We start from the raw sequence: 17895 nt of genomic DNA, 5'->3' as shown, positions 1-17895 counted from the left end.
GACCAAAAATACTCCATTTACCATAATGGAGTATTTTTGGACTAGACTATGTAAGGTGATTACAACACAAGACAGAAGGACAGAAGAGAAAGAACAACAGAAAGAAAGAAACACATGACAACAGCACGCGGTAGGTTTCGAGACGGTCCCCCATCTGTCTACTAAGCACGCTTACTGATGATTGATTTCTGTGTTCGATGGGAACCGAAGCTTTACAGTGACTAGGCCGTTGCCTGAAATTCAACATTTAAATGAACATTAATTGTTTTTTAACCGCCCTGTACTTTTCTTCTTCATTTTCCCACAAAGTTGTTTGATCCAATCACAAAAATATAGAATTGAATATTTAATGTTCTTTTCTTTATTTTGAATAGCATTCACTTTGTTTTTGTTGTATTTTTTGTTTTTATAATTAATTTATAATTAATATTTTCCTTACAATCATTGATATTCAACTATAAGTGTTTTTCTTAAATTATACTGTTACTCTAATTTTATTCTGGTTTTTGTTGATTTTGTTCCAGTTTTTGTTTTTGTTTTTGTTTTATTTTGTATCACACAATATAAAGTTTATTCCATTCCTGCTGATTTTGTTTATATTTTATTTTGTTTTAGTTCCATTTTTTTTTGTAACCTGTTTATGCATAGTTTTTTGTTTCACATACATTTTGTTAGTTTAAAATTCTAAATCTTTACAATAATTGCATTTTATTCTGATGATTTGTTGTTTTTATTTTTCTTCTTACTAAATTTTCTTTTTTTTTGTTGTATATCTTTAACAATCATATTTTTTTAAATTTGGATTGAATATATTTATCAGTTTTTTTTTTGTTTAGGAAAATAAAATGAAACGAAATAAGAAACATTTGTATGAACAGTTTTTCTTTTTTTCGTAGAGACTAGGAGGGCCTCCACTTTTCTCAAATATGTAAAAAAAATTAAATCGAAAAAAAATAAAACACAGTCGACGCTAACAATACAAAAAATTAATAATTAAAAGATAAACAAAAATAAATACATAAATGTAGTTGAAGAAATATTACAGTGTGCTTGCGTTAAGTCTCTATTGTTGGTCTTAAATCTCCTTAATTGATGGATTATAAACGTGATTTAGATGTAACTTCTGTTCTAAGCTATGACCTTAGTCCAGAAGTTATAGTCTGTTCGGAAATTGGCACTCTTGAAGTTACTACGATCTGCCGCTGTCTCTGCTGCCACCAATTCTTGCAGATCGCCTGGGAAACAATACCGCTAGATGTTGCCGGCGCCATTGTAGAATTGGAAATTGTGGAAATTCACAGGCGTCTTTGGGCTCGGACACATGTATAGAAAATCATCGTTCTGTAGTTGGGTTTGTGTGAGGTTGGGTTCACTCGCACTGCGATGGATCTTCGGCAATGTGCGCAACATGTTTTCGAGTGTGTTAAGTAAATGCCGAAACAGCGGTCTGTCGTTGCGGTCATATTTAATGCAATCTTCACCGAGACGTTTCAAAGCCTGCGGACAATCGGAGCGGACTCGCGTCATATCGGGTCGAAGGAGACCCCGTCCGACCATGAACAGAATCTGATCTTTGTTGTTGATGTGGCTGTAGGGTAAGCATTCAGCCAATAGTTCATACATCACCACGCCGAAGGCGTAAACATCTGATTGGAATGAATAGGGATTTTGTTCCTGCATCCGGATGACTTCTGGAGCCATCCATAGAATACTTCCTGTAGGTTGGTTGGCTTGCTTTTCGCCCGACCATCGCGTCTTCGCCGTAGCCAGACCGAAATCGCCTATTTTTACGGACAGGTCTTCATGTAAGAAAATATTGTTTGACTTGAGATCTCTGCAAAGGAATTAAATTTTAGGGCATGAAGCACAAAAGCAATGAGATTGAGAATGAGAATAAAGAACCTGTGGATAATATGCTTGGCATGAAGATAATCCATTCCCTGGGCCACCTGGCGCCCGATGTCAATCAACGTATTCAACTTGAATTTTGTTTCGTTTACATGCACATGCTTATATAAACTACTGCCTTCGCACCATTGTGTGACAATCGCCAGCGAAGGCTTACTTACACAGCCCATAAAGAGGAGGATATTGCAGTGACGGGTTTTTTTCAACATAGCAACCTCATTTTTAAATGCCTGCAACTGCGCCAGACTAGGTGTTTTGACGTTTAACGTCTTCACAGCCACAGGACCATGCCAATGCGCTTTGTATACCGTTCCAAAGGAACCCGAACCTATTCTCGGACCGATAAGAATTTCTTCCGCTTGGATATTCTACAAAATTGGAATTTAGATATTTTTATATTTATTGTTATTTTAGATAGAAGTTATTACCCAATTCTCTTCAGAGCCTTTGGAATCTCTAGGTGATAGAAGATTTTTATTGCTTTCGTCTGCTGAGCGTGCCCTAGCCCGTTTCACGTGCTTGAGTGTACTTGTCGGTGATGCCTGTGTTGAATGTGAATGATCATTGTTTATGTGATTCTAAAAGATTTGCGAGTTTTAAATATCAAATGTATTGGTTACGTACGTCTACTACCTGCAAGGGTCCCCGCGCCTGTGATGCCAAAGTCCTCTGGGCATCTGTTAGCGGTCGAATGTTATTTATGCACACATTGGGAGCCGAATTCGATCGATCTTGTTGACTTATCGTACGAGGATGGCGATTCTATAAATAATTAAAAATACATACATATTTGTATTTATTTAATTTAAGTGTATACCGTCACTTACATGAAATCCTAATGCAACTCCACTCCCCGGATGTAAAATGCCAACTGTATTTTCGGGATTTTGAGCCAGTAGTCTCTGGTAGTAGTAATTATCCATAGGAAATTGTTGACACAAGGTCGGAACTTTGTCAGCACAGCGCTGGTGAAACCGAAAATTACACTGATTGCAATAGAATCCAGTGAATAAGAGGCGACGACATCCCTCACAAAAAGCCAGCGAAAAGAATGTCTTTCGTATGAATTGATGTGATATATGCGTCATTATTGGGCATTTGTCCAGTACGTTTACATGAACTTCGTCTATGTGCAAACAACCAAGATCTATGTCCCATGATATAGGTACACTGCCGGTTTTTGGGCTCGACACAACTTCGCACATATCTGGGGTTAGTTTACGTAACTTGAGTGCTTTTGTTAGAGCATCTCGCAGTCGAACTCCGGGAATGACTTCAACAGATGTTCTTTGCTGATTGGGTAAATGTGCACGCAGAAGGATTTTGGGTGGTCTTATATCCGCCTTTAATGTGTTGACATTTTAAAATACAAAAGAAAAAAATATTAATGGAGTTTAAAGCTTTACATTTTATGTGAGTGGATTATGTTTTTAAGAATAGTTATACTAACGAAGCAATGTTTATACGCTTCACAGTGGTGCAGGAACATATTTTAATTTAATAGATTATGCCCACTGCATCCATCGTGTTATCCCCTCAAGCAATTTAAGTGTAATACTCGGGCCTCTAGGAATGCTAATCAGTATACCCTCAAACCTATCTGTGGCCCTAATGTCAAGTGAAAAAATTTGTTCTCTAGCTGTTCTAGGCGAATGTGGAATACTTTGTGTGGGTTCAGGCGACATAAGGGACTTGAAAGTAAATCAAGTTCCTGGTATCTGATTGGTAGCTGTCAAAAAATTACCTTTTAATTAAGGCAACTTTATTTGAAAGTTGACTGGAAAGTTAGTCAAGAAAAATGGTCGCATTCACAAATCTAGTGGCTACGTAGTCAAGGGATTCTGATTGGTTAAATCTAACGATAAAAGTAGGTGAAATTCCCTCCCGACGTAGTGTAAAATATTCGGGTATAAAGTTAGTGGAGTATGATTTTGACGTTGCACAATCAGCTGCTCGGTAAAAACACACGAATTCAAAATGAAATAAATCGTTCAGTATTTAAATAAAAATATAAATCATTCAAATTGTGTCTTAAATTTGATTTTATTGAATTTAAAAACACGAAAGATAAGTTAAAGTTATCTAATCAAAATTGTTTCTTATGTTATATACCTATTTGCATTTGTCTATTAAGTCAAGTCTGCGTATGTCAAAATGACAGTTGATCATATTTTTTCATTCAACTGAAAGCTGAACTTTATTACTCTATGATTTATTAATTTTTTGCAAAACTTCATTTAATATTTTTTGTAAGAATTCCTTGCCAATTTAAAAAAGGAATAAGTAATATTTCTTTACAATACGAAGTACAAATCGTGACGGACTTGTAGGTTGCCTGAAAGGAATGTTTTGTAGACAATAATGTTTTTGTTAGTTTCTGTTATATGAACTTAAGGTAGAGGTTTTTAAAGTGTAGTTCTGAATTTAAGATTCATGACACTTGAAAAATTAACAAGTTGCCTTGTTCAAAAAGTTCGTTCAAAAAATAAAGTTGACTGCAAATGTCCCTTATGTTGTCTGAACCTGTCTTTTGTCACACTGTCTTTCCATGTCATTGCGATATTTAAGTTCTTTCTCTTAAACCTATGTACTTTCATCCAACCCTTTTGTCCTGTGTCTATGGCATGAAAAGGGTACTAAAGAACCTAAGTGAATGAATTTTGAATCAATTTTAACTGAGATACTGAGAAAAAAAACTCTAAACTAGTTGGGTTTTTGAGAAATCTAATGTCTGAGACTAGATAATAATTCTAATAAAAATAGCTTTTTTCAATGAAAAGTTTAGTTTTGAATATCCATTGGACATTGGGCAGGTTCAGAACACATAATGGGCACGTTCACAAAACTTAAGGGACTAACAGGCCTATACTGCTATTCATCGGGAGGAATTTTACTTGAATTTTCACTAATCATTATTCTTCTATTCATTCGAAGTGAATCTGTGTATGTCGGTAACGTCGGTAATACTGCGCGGTATTCTTCTATTTACGTGAAAGCATTCATTCTATACAATTCAGATCCGCATATAAAATGCAGCGGATTTTTTATTTTTGATGTCTGGTTTGTTATTTTTTCTAAGCAAAATGTAAGTGAAAACTAATTTATTGCTAAATTTAGAATATTTGTTTTATAAATAAAAATATATTAACATTTATCGACACCCACCCGAATAAAAGGTTGGACACTAATAAAGCTGTCATATTTTGACATTGACACGTTAAACTGATCCATTACTACAAATGGAACGATAAAAGCTTTATAAACGCGTTGAAATTGGACAGGTTCAGTGAATATAAGGGCCTTACTTTGCGGTCAACTGCATTCTTTGAACGTACATTTTGACCAAGGTTAGGTTCGAGTTAGGTTAGAACTGTTTCCTCCTCTTCTTCGTCATTTAAGAATACGCGTACCCGTTTGGCGTGCTTTCCTATTAGACAGTGTCCGGTTATGACACCTACTATCGAGCTTATAGGCCATCTGCCTAGAGATAGCAAGCACCTTAGACGTGTTAAATCTAGTGTTGGCCAGATGTTTTTTTGTGACCTAAAACGTGGTGATGTTGTTCCACCTGGAGTTTTCCTTCTTCATAGCGTCTTACATTAGCAACAATTTACAAGTAGCGATGGGTATGCCAGCATTTGCCAAAGGTGGTAGGATGGTCTGCACTGTACCATTCCCGGCGAGTTAATTTGCCTTACATTTACCTTGAATGTCTCTATGGCCCGGCACCCAGCAAAGCTGAATATTAAACTGTTGTGCTATCTTCATTACAGATGATCGTCAGTTATGGACTATTATAGAGTTTGTAGAGACAGAGTCCAGAGATTTTATAGCGGCCTGACTATCTGAGAAAATACGGATATCAGATGTTGATATCACGTGTTCTTTAAGCCAGGACAAGACTTCTTTTATCGCCAATAGCTCCGCCTGGCTCACGCTACAATGACTGAGAAGGCGGAATAAGAGACTTTATTTCAGTCGTTCAGAGTACACACCTCCACCAACCCCTTCTTTTGTTTTTGAACCATTTGTGTAAAAATGGATTGACTCATCCTCCAAGAATGTCCTATACTCCCAAAAAGATCTGGGAGGTATAGAAATCTGGAAGTTTCTGTCGAATTTCAATTGCGGGATGGTGTAGTCTGTGTGCTTTGGAATTGATTCTAAATACCTAAGAATTACGGAGTGGCCGATGTTGTTGTTAATTCACTGCGACGAAGCTTTGAAGCGAATAGCAGAGCTTGCAGCTATTTGTTTGCTAAATATATCAAGAGGTGTTAGGTAGAGTAAGGTGTCCAGTGCCGCAAATGGGGTCGTGCGAAGCGATCCGTTTATACATAGGCAAGCTGAACGTTGGACTTTATTTAATTTGTCGCGGTTTATAGCTTTCTTTAAAGTAGTCCACCATACTGCCACACCGATTGTACATTAAAATCTGTGTAATTAGCAATGTGTGTAGTAAAGCCGTGGGCTGTAAGCCCCATTTATTACCAATAGCTTTTTTGACTCTTTCCTGTACATTGCATTTCCATTTTAGTTTTTTATTTAAGACAAGTCTGAGAATTTCAATTCGATATAGGGACGGTTGGCAAATGGAATTTTGTATCTCCCCAAAATAAGACTAAATCGGTTTTGTATGGGTTAAAACTCAGTCCACACCGACCAGCTCAAAGTATTAGTCTGTCTAAGGCATTTTGTAAGAGTTCTTTTAACGTGGTAAGATGCTTTCCTGAAACTGCTATAGCAACGTCGTCCGCATAGGCTATCACTCTGAAACCCTCCGCATCCAGACTAGTTAGGATTTCATTCACCACTTGGTTCCAAAGGAGAGTGGATAGAACACACACCACCTTGCAGTGACCATCTACTAACGAATCGTCTGCCGGAAGAGTTGCCCAGTTTTGTGTTAATTATTCTGCTAGTCAGCATTAAATGAATTAACTCCCCAAGCGAACTGTCTATGTTTAGAGATGTTAGTGCAGATGTGAATATAGATGTGACACCTTCGATGTCAAGGAAAGCAACCATAGTGAACTCTTTACGATAGAGGGAATATTCGATGGTGCGTACTAAGGTGTGTTACGTTGTTTATACCAACTATAAAAACAACTTTAACTTCTCTCCAAGCCAAGGGAATATGGACCATGTAAAGACAACTGGTAAAAATTGCCTCAATGATTGGTGCAATTATGTCTAAAGTTGTTTGTAGTTCGGCTGGTATTATTCCATCTGGTCCTGCAGATTTAAATAGTTTGAAGCTGTTAAGACCTTGTGGATATATTGTTTTGGGACTTGAACGGATATAACTGTTGCACATTTTGGTAAGAGAATTACCAGGAAAGTGAGTGTCCAGTAGTAAGTTCAACGATTCATTACTTGAATTTGTCCAGAAGCCGTCTGCATTTTTCAAGCAGCTTGGCATCGCTGGATTAGTTGGAAGAATTTTCGTTACCTGGAGGCTTCAGAAGTTTCTTCTATCGAGCCACAGAAGGATCGCAAGGAAGATCGCTTAGATTTTGACCACGGCAAATATTGGCCAGCTCAAAATGATAATACTACGTTTATTATGTAGACACAGTGTGAGCACTACGAAAGGGAGAGAGTGGTTGAAAAGATATGTCGGTGCACATTGGTTTGAATTCCTGAATATTGCAATGGCTGGGAAAGACAGATTGTGATAAGGCATTCCACATTGGTATAGTACGGCTAAAGAACGAATCTCTGTACTTGACAGTCCGACTGAAGTTGGGCTCGAGGGTATATTGATGAGCATTCCTAGAAGCGCGAGTATTACGGTTGAACTGTTTGAGGGGAGAAATGCAACTGGCTATTTTTCTAGAGCATCAATATGAATGCTCTACGTTCAATACTATTCAAGAGGCTTTAGTAAGTTGCAGGAGCACCAGCCTAGATATCGGAGTTACACTCAAGCTTTGGACGTACATATAATAGTCTTGTAAATAACAGACAGATCAGAGGTGGAGAAAAACTGGATGTATCGCCTTAGAAAACACAAATATCTTGCGGTATTTTTGGCGACATCGCGTATGTGATCGTTCCACAAAAGGTGGTTGGTGATACACATACCGAGAATATCGAGATGTTCAGTTTCCTCGATGCAAGTGGATAGTGGCAGGGGGGTATATTTTGCTTTAACGATACAAGACAGCATTTCGTTTTCGAAGCATTAAATTCTACGCGGTTTCTTATTCCCCATTGTACAATACTGTTAAGGTCGGAATTTAATGAGCTTATCATGTTTTGTCGTTGCAGTTCCACATCCAAAGAAGAGCAGTGGGAATCTGAAAACGAATATGAAAAGCTAAGAGTACTATCCTCAGAAACAATGTATTGGATTAGAAGTTGCAGACAGGAGATCGTTAATAAAAATGAGAAAGAGTGTTGGAGATAGAATAGAGCCCTGGGGCAAACCAGCATTTATTTTATGGTTTTTAGACTTGAATCCATCCAATACAACTTGTTTTGAACGATTCGAAAGGTAATTACTAATCCAATGAAGGAGGGATTCATGATAATCGAAAGCACGCATTTTCGATAAGAGAGCCTGATGCCAAACCCTATCAAATGCTTTTAAAATATCAAGTGCAATAATCTTAATGTAACGATTTGCTCCACTGTTCGAAAGCCGTACTGTCGGTCATTAAGAGGCTGTTGATCTTCGAGATATTTCTTGAGCTGATAATTAATCAGCCTTTTCATGACCTTGGAAAGAAGGGACGTAAGTACAATCGGGCGGTAATTAGAAGGTGAGGAAGATTCGCCTTTTTTTTAGAATAGGCTGGACAGATGCGGTTTTTCATCCGCTCGGAACAAGACCTGAGGGTTAGGACAGCGAGCCAGCGTTGACGAACAATTCTTCAGAACAATATCAGGGATACCATCCGGACCAGCAGATTTATGTATGTTAAGATCTTTTAGAACTCTCGCTACAGTATGAGTACGATAAAAGATTTGCCCCATAGAATCATTAACTCGCTCAAGTACAGGCGGATTCATAACATTTGCGTTCTCTAAAAAGCTAACAAAAGGAGTCTTATTGACAACGAGCGTAGCAACCGATGAAGTGGAAGAACTCCTCATGTTTTTTATAAATGACCAAAAAGTTTTACTGCTTTTGGGACATTGCAGTATTTTTTGCCGTAATTTGTTGGTCATGTAAAAATTTGGTCCGTCGAATATGGGCGTTGATATTTCAATTAAGAGATTTTGCTCTCTTATCGAAAATGCATGCATTTGGTATTTAGACGAACTTCTTTGTTGAGTCAGGAATTATTTTTTCCAGCCGTCTATTTGAGTGGTATTGGGCGGAAATCTGATATCCACAAAAATTCCGCTGATGTAAACCAGGGTTACGTTTTGTCTCAGATACTTTTCCTAATTTTTATAAATGATCTTTTGTCTAAACCTTTAAACCCACTTATTATACAGTAAACATGGTTTTTCATATTTTATTTTAGATTCACATATTTTTTCTTTGAAGGTGGAGTACCAACAGCAGCTTTTGATAAACTCACTGAATTCTGATCTGAACAGCATTGTCCAATGGAGAACCAAAAATCTTGTAAATTCTAAATGCTCCAAAAACCCCATGCTGTCTACTACCGTAAAAGTGTAACCTTCTCTAAATGCTACTATCCATGGGTGGTACTTGCATTGAGGAGAATGAACAGCTTTCAGTTCTTAGTATGTGCACCACAAACCATTTACATGGGTGATCAAATATTTGACATTATCAAAAATGCTAAGTGTTTAGATTTTCACCGACGATACAAGGTTTTTCTGTTACTCCTTCTGTTCTGGTTATGAAGCCTATGTTCGTCTAAAACTTTGAACGCAACTAAAATAAACCAATTGCGTTTCTTGGACGGAATTCAAAAGAGGGCTCTAAAAATGAAAGGTGACCGTTTTCTTGTGAAACATTTACTACTCTTGGACTGGGCACCGCAAGGTCTAATGTTTATCTTTACTTTATCCTTTCAACCAATGCTCCAGTGAAATACCTAGTTGCATTTCTCCCTTCAAACAATTCAACCGTAATACCAATTGTTCTAGAAATGCTTACAAGTTTACTCTTAAGTCAAATTCCAAATGAGGAATCAATAAAATTTCTGAGCGATGCCCATTTTATCTTTGAAACAAAAATTTCAGCAAATTGTATTCTTAAAAATTGTGTTAAAAGTATAAACATCATTGAAGGTAAATCAAGAAGATTTTTCCCAATTGGATTCAAATCAGTTTATAAACATTCATTTCATGAAGAAGGTAAGAACCTCTACATTTCCCTAACAACGTAAATGACCAATAAAACTCGAAGGACATAATTCCGCATACACTAAGGGCTACAGTTGTAAAACCAACAATAACAACAATTAAGTTCACGGACGTCAGAGCTGTGGCTGTCTGAACTGTGAAAAGCAACATACTCGTCGTTGTCGTCGTCGTCGTTTTTACGTTGTCGTTGTTGTTTTTCGTTAAATTTCTCCTTTGCGTCTCTTTTTAAGGAATATTAAGGAAAAAGTATAAAACAAACGTGAAAAAGAAGTATCCAAAAATAAAGGCTATCAAAGCGCAGGCCCTCATATAAAGGAAAAGGCACAGTGCACAGACCAAGAGAAGACCACCATCAAAGATGTGTGTACTTGTCACACTCATATCTCATACTCCTCAACTCATATCCCATTCCCGTTTGCGTTTGATATCTCGACTCGATATCATCCACACACCCTTTTCAAGGAGAATACCTATAATTTTCATAGCTTCCTGTTTCTGTTTCTGTATTCCAATCCCAGTCCCAATCGTCAAAAAAATAAAAAAATAAATCTTAACCACTTGACTTACGTTTAACACATGAGCGTGAAGTTCATGATAGTCGGGCACATACTGATGGTCCTGTTGAGCATTGATCTGGTCGATGAGTTCGTGTTCCTTGCTCTCGAGTTCGTGCAGCTTGGAGGTCAACTCCTGGTATTCTGTCACATACATCGGCGGAGGGTCCTGCAAGTTCGCGAACTTTGCGTTCAATGCGTCTATGTTCTCTCTGGTCACATGAATCACCGATTGGATGTTCCGCAGCTCCTCGGAAACTGCATCCAACAGATCGTCACTCTCATCGGTGGACGATGAGGACATCTTTTCGTCGGCAGAACACTGCGCAGCATATGCAAACGATACCTTCGTCGACGGAATTATCTTGTGCTGGTGCTGGAGCTGCGGTGGACCTTCGCAAGCCCCCCGGCTAGGAGTCGGAGTGTTTGTTGTCACCATCGAGGTTGCCGCAGCCGCTGCCGATACCGATGCTGTCGTAGTAGTTACGCCGGTATGTGAGGGCTTCATCTTATTGTTGTTGTTGTTGTTGAATCCTTTGCTAGGTTTCGTTTCCTCTCCTCCAACACCGATTTTCGTTAAACTTTTTCCCAACACAGAAGAAAGTACAATTTAATCAAAAAGTCCCAACAAAAACACTTTTTATTACATTTTATTTAAACTTATTTGGATTTGCAAAACAAACGAAAACTTAAAAAAACAACACAAAATAATAAACTTTTGCACTTTTCTTCACTCATTCGGCTCGGCTCGCTCAGGGGAGAGAGCAAGCAGCTGCAAAAGCAGGCAAGGCTCTAGTTTATTTAACTTTAGCTGTTAGCTAGACAGAGAGAACACACAACGATAGTGGAATGGAAGTGGTTGGGGAAATTTTCACATTTGTAAAATAAATGTTCCTTCTCGCTCTTGATTTTTGCGAAAAGAAAATTTTTATTGGATTTTTCTTCGCCCGATTTCAGGTATTTTATTCGCACTTTTGCGATATAAAATTTATACAAACAACTTGCACTGCTTCATGTTTGGACAATTTCGTATTTAATTCACAGGTTAATTGATTGATATTTAATTAATTTATGCCGCGACAAGGGCTGAAAACTTATTCTACACTATCTAGCCGAAGTTTTCGTCGACAAGCCGCACAGCGACAGCAGATGAAGCAAAAGAGCAAGTGAAAGTGACAGATGTGTTTTTTTTGTTGGTACCTGTTTTTCTTTTTGAAAAGTGAAATGGGAGTATGGAAAGAGAAGAGAAGAGAGAATTTTCGATTTTGACACAAGTATTTTATGGCAGTGTTCAATGCCGTAGGGATATTTTAAATCAAATAACGAATAAAACAAATTGCCATTATATGTTCGTGATCGAATTTTTTAGCTTTGAATAATATTTAAAAACTAATAACGGTTGCAATAAGCTTAAAGTCAGAAGAAATGGAGAGTCAGTGAAGTACTGAAGTGTATGGAGTTTGGATTATATATTAAGTAACATGCATAAATAAACGTCAAACAATGACAAATGCTGAATTCAAGTTATTGTTTAACGCCATTTTCGGTTGCGAACAAGAAAATGTCATTTTCTTCATTAAATTGAAGAATTAAAATACGTTCGTTTTAACTTTTAAAAATATGCTTCTTAGTGACAAATATTAGTAGAGCTACCTAGTGAAATTTTTTCTCTCTGTAGCTTTTAACTTGAAGCCCAAGTATTTCTAAATCTCCACAAATGATTTACTTTCTAGGACTTTACAATTTGAAAAAAAAAAAACTCTAACACTCACCCATCTTTTGAATATCACTCTTGCTCATGTACTCTCATTGCCCAAAAGGGCCCCATCTCCTCTTGGGGATAACAGAAAAATGAGTGTGAATAAAAAAAAGTAAAAAAAGAAAAAAATCATTTAAAATTCTTCATAAACGTCAAGAATAGAATTATGTTAAAGAAATTTAAAAGCGATAACATATAAAAAAAAGTTAACATGCCAATTTATATTTTTCAGACAGATTGGCAGATAATTTAGAATTATTAACTGGCCGAAAAAGAGAAAAATAGGAATACTGTAAAAAAGAAAAACGTTTGGAGACAGAGGAGGACAAAATTTATAAACATTGACATGTAAATTTACTATACATTTTCTTATGATAAAATTGTTTGAACACTTTGAACATGTCTGTTTTGTCATCAAAAAGTGTTTTATGGCACTTCCCATAATTTGCAATCATGAAGATCTTTTATAATTACATTTTTTTAAGAGGGTGGCAGGAAACTAAAACAAAATGATTATTGATTGAATCAAGGGCAATCAATATTTTAAATAAGCACACACTAGTTTAAGGAGATGAAAGATAGATAAGGGAATATTTTTTACTTTTAACAAACCCAAATATTTGTTTCTTTGTATGTGAAGTCTATAGTAGTATCATATGGCAGATATGATTTAAATTTGCCGTAGACACAAGGTGGCGTTGGAGATTTTATACAAAAATCCAAGTTAGAAAAAACTGCAATAGCTAATGTCACCGTAGACAATAGGCGCTGCCCCCGTAAGAACCCACGATGAAAGTACTATAGGTTTTAAATACAAAGATTTGTTCTAAACTCAATCCCAATTTTTAGGGCCTGTTCACACTTAAAATTGTTCTATTTCCCATAATGCTGTAATATTGAAAAAAAAATAAAACTCTATATCAAACAATAAACAAAATAAAGCAAACAAAATTATAGCAAAAGTGAATAAATTTAAAATTATTTCCAAATACAAAACTGAAAGAAGTTTTACATTTTTTGATTTTGTGTTGAAGAAAGCAGGGGACCGCTATTTTTCCATTTTATTGATTTCTCTTTTACTCTAACTCTCAACATTTTTCACAAAACATCACCTCTGAAGTCCTTGGATTTTGTTCGTAAAATTTAAATTTTAGAAAACCTTGAACCTTATTTTCACTGCACATTTTTCTAAGACACTATCCACAACGAATTGTTTCATTTTTTGATTTTTTTTTTAAATTTTCATTATCATTTAAAAATTATAAGCAACTCACTCTTAATTTTAGTACTTTTGGTTTCTCTATATGGACATATGTACATAATTACGTGCATTTCTTTCTTTAACTTTCACTTCCTGTAACGGTCAACAAATAGTCGTTAAAAATCACCTTTCAATCACAAAATACAGAAAAAAAAGAAAATATTTTCTGGTTGAAGTCCTTGGATGTCAAATATTTAATCAAGGTAAAATTGCTGAATTCAAAAGTCTTACGTTCCGAAGGACGAGAAAACAAATCCATTTGAAAAAGAAACTTTTATACAAATTAAACTGATTAGAGATTAGAACATTTTCTTAAAAAGGTATACTCTTTTTTTTAACTCACTTTTCAAATAAAACTTTCAACTTAATAATAAAGATTTTTCTTTTAAAAAACTAATAACAAAATAAATATTCAATACACTTTTTCACAAACCATCTGACAGCATCCAGTGTTCACCACGAACTGTGTCCTTTATCCACAACCTCGTGGATAGTTTGCACTAGATATAGACATCAGGGGTAAATATGCCACCCAAAAATGCACCACCCAATGAGTGTATTATATATAGAGCGTAGCACATCATAGCATATCCTTTTTGGGGGGAAGCATGCTATAAAGATATAGAAAATAGGCGCAGAATTATAGTACGTCGTCGTCGTCTCGTAGTCGTACTCGTAGTATACTAGGACTCGTATTAGCAGCATAGTAGAGTAGAGTAGAGTATTATTCTGAAGGACAACTATCGTAAACCTGCTGCTGGTGGTTTTCATATCGCATGTGTTTATATCTACATCTATGTATATTTTATAGGTACATATTTTCACTGAATTTAAGAAACTTTTCACAATACAATTTACGTTAGGACTGTCAAAAGAAGAAGTCACCAATATCCGATAAACCTTTTTAGAACATAATAATAGGTATGAGGGTAGAGAAGAGTTTGTGGGTGGTGCGATGAAAGACGTTTGAGGTTGAGGTGGTGGGATAAATTACGCGCTCCTTGAATCCTGCTGTTGCTACCCAGAGAGAGGTAGTGCATTTTTGTTTGCACATACACAGAACATATCAGCTGAACAAGGTTACTTCAGTTCAGGGATAAATTCGCTAAGTCCGGGCGATGGTGCTGGAGTGGAGTGGTTGTGCTTTATGCTGCGAGAAAGGGTGGGTTATTGCTCGTTTTGCCAGTTCCAGTTCCACTGTGCCATAGTACCAGTGCCAGTGCCAGCCTCCTTGTTGACAGACATCTATAACAGAAAAACCGATACTGAAAAGAGAAGCCAGGAAACCCAACAGGTCAAGGACACTTTTACTATATTCCGTGTCTGGAAATGGAAATGGAAAGGGGTTGGGTTGGCTTTCTAAAAAGCAAAATTAATATATGTATAAAAACTACATTTATATATATAGTATGTGTATATGGTTGGAATAATTGTTCATTGGATTTTTGTTTTATTTTATATCTTTGGGGATTGATAAACGGTAGAGTACCTTTACATAAATGTATGTATGTGGGAACTATTTTCAATTTTGTATTTTTAAGAAAAAAATAGGATATTTGTCTTTTGGCTTGTACAAACAAATTAATTTAAAGTCCTTAAATTAATCTAAGATTATGGTAAGTAGAGTGTAATTTCAAAGTAAGACGAATTATGGTTCATAAAATAAAGCACATGGAGGTCATATGAACTTGAACCTGCTTTGTTTTTTGTAAAAAGTATTCTTTTTTGACATTAGTCAAGAATAAAAAAAAGATCGAAATTGTTGTGGAAGAGAGGACTTGTTCATTTGAACTTGAACATGCTTTGTTTTTTGTAAAAAGTATTCCTTTTTGACATCAATCAAGGACGAAAAAATAAGATTGAAATTGTTGTTAAAGAGAGAAATGACTTTTATGGAACAAAATGTTAGATCTATTTTTTTGTAAACATGGCTTTTAGTTATGACATATGAGACGTCAAAATTAATTTCCTAAAAAGAGCCTGGGATGCGACCCACACTGATAACTTCCCCTTCCCGTCTCTCCATTTGTCTTGCTTAAAAGTTTGTCTATATGTGCTTTATCAATTTTTACCAAATTTGCGTGATATTTTTTGTAGATTTTATTTTTTATGAAAAAATGGACTGTTGGATTTTTATATAAAAATTACTGAATATCGAAAATAATATTTTCTGTGAAATAAAATAAGTTTGAAGTCAATATTTTTAATAGTTGAAAAGCTTTTTGAGTCGAAATAAATGTTTACCAAGTTTTAATATTGTTTTTTTTTTAGAGTTTTATTTTTTGTAAAAAAAACTGTCAATTCGATTTTTTTCAAAACAACAACATTATTTTTTGAAAGAGAAAAGTAGTTCAAAGCCAATATCTACAATTTTTAAAAAGATATTTGAGTCGTAAATCAATTTTTTTACTTAAAATTTTGGAGGTGAAACATTTTTTTTTTTCAGTTTTTTTGATTTATAAAAAAACCGTTAAATGGATTTTTTTCAAAAAATATACTTCTTTGATATCACGATTGTAACGTATTATATAAAATTTAATTCAAGTCTAGCGTTTTTGGTTCGTAAGATATTTAGGGTTAGCTAAAATGTTTACCTTTTTTTCAAACTGCTATGGTAAAAAACCACCCACGCAATTTTCTTGAGAGCCCTTTCTGCATCTTTCTGCCTCATTATCTGTATAACAAAATTTATTTGAAATCGATATCTCTTCTGGTTCTTGAGCTATGGACGACGAAAAAAACGAAGCGAACGTACGAACGTACGTACACACGCACGCACAGACATCTTTCTAAAAATCTTTTATTTCGACTCTAGCGACCTTGAAACGTCGATAAATGTCAAAATTTTCAATTTGACAAATCGGACCCATTACAATAACTTCCTATGGGAAGTTAAAAAGAGTCGATTATGTAAACACTGTCCTAAGTTCCGCTGTTAAACTTTCTTTAAAAGGCGTGTTTTTTCGACTTTTGGTTTTAAAGAAGAAATAAAACGCATATAATTTAATGTTATGGTCAAGAATGTAGCTATTATATTATAATGAAGAATTTTCGACTACTTTTTGCAGCAATCGGAGTCGTATTTCAGCAATTATGTACGAACCGAATTATGTCTTACAAGTCGTTACTAGTTATCTGCTTAGACAAGTGACTTCACATATTCCCACAAACAATAGTCCAGCGGCGTTTAATAGAACGGTCTTGGAGGCCACGCCACAGTCCCACGAGGCAAGATAGTGCACTCACCAAAAGTTTTTTTATTAAATGAATTAATGCGTCATGCGAACTGAACCATTATTTTGGTAATTATAATTTGCATAATTTTCAAACGTCGTTCGGGAATAAGCCTATATTAACTATGATGTGGTAAACGAAACTGAGCATATAAATCAAGTGACAGCTGTCAAAAAGACTACTAGTAACTACAAAACAAATGGAGAGAGTACGATAGCTCAGACGACAAAGTTAAATTACGAATTTGTATAGAGCAGTTAAAAACAAGCATTTTTTACTTTCAGAGATCTATTGCCCGTTGTTTAGGCGATAGGGACAATTTAAAAAAGTATGTATGTACGTTAAATTGAAAAAGAAAAATTTAAATTTAATGGTAATACTTACAACCAAGTTTTATACATTCTTTTAAAGCCAAAACTTTTGTTTATTACCTTGTTTTTAAATCAAGTCAAAACTATGCACAGTTTTTGAAAAAAATTGTTTTTAACTCGAAATTTGGGCAAAAAAATATATTTTTCAAAAATTTAAGGCTATTTATTTGTGTTTGAATTTATTGTTCTTATTTGTTTTTAATCATAAACTGAAAACTAGATGATTTTGTGTCTTATACTTTTTGAGAAAATTGAAATTTGTTTTTGTTACTAAAGTTTTGAGTTTAAAATTAAGTTTTTTAAAAACTATGCATAGTTTCGACTTCATTTAAAAACTGGTTAATAAAACAGAATGTTGGCTTTAAAAAAAAGTATAATACTTTATTGTAAGAATTAAAGTTATTTTTATTCTTTCCCATTTTATGTAATACAGTTTTTAAATTGCTCCTCCTGCCTAACGGGGGGATATAGATCCCCCTCCTATGATAAAAATGCATTTTTTCAAACTGTCCTAAA

At 35.3% G+C, this 17895-nt stretch overlaps 1 protein-coding gene across 4 annotated transcripts; it reads right to left on the bottom strand.

The window, feature by feature from the left end:
- Positions 1-966: 966 nt before the first annotated feature.
- LOC129939619 (raf homolog serine/threonine-protein kinase Raf) lies at positions 967-13797 on the bottom strand. Of its 4 annotated transcripts, none has more exons than XM_056047701.1 (7): positions 13526-13797; positions 10768-11335; positions 2736-3251; positions 2539-2670; positions 2337-2486; positions 1903-2276; positions 967-1834 (listed from the first exon to the last, which is right to left on the bottom strand). In XM_056047701.1, exons 1-7 carry the CDS (start codon positions 13606-13608, stop codon positions 1252-1254), a joined length of 2406 nt encoding a protein of 801 aa, XP_055903676.1. In that variant the 5' UTR covers positions 13609-13797; the 3' UTR covers positions 967-1251. The 4 variants fall into 4 exon arrangements, with proteins under 4 accessions (XP_055903676.1, XP_055903678.1, XP_055903677.1 ...); XM_056047703.1 differs by having other exon boundaries at positions 2337-2450; positions 2533-2670; positions 13526-13794; XM_056047702.1 differs by having other exon boundaries at positions 2542-2670; positions 13526-13794.
- Between the last annotated feature and the right edge of the window lie 4098 nt (positions 13798-17895).

This window comes from Eupeodes corollae, chromosome 1, assembly GCF_945859685.1.
Source record: "Eupeodes corollae chromosome 1, idEupCoro1.1, whole genome shotgun sequence".
Classification (NCBI taxonomy): Eukaryota; Metazoa; Arthropoda; class Insecta; order Diptera; family Syrphidae; genus Eupeodes; species Eupeodes corollae.
This window is presented reverse-complemented; position numbering and strand designations above follow the sequence as displayed.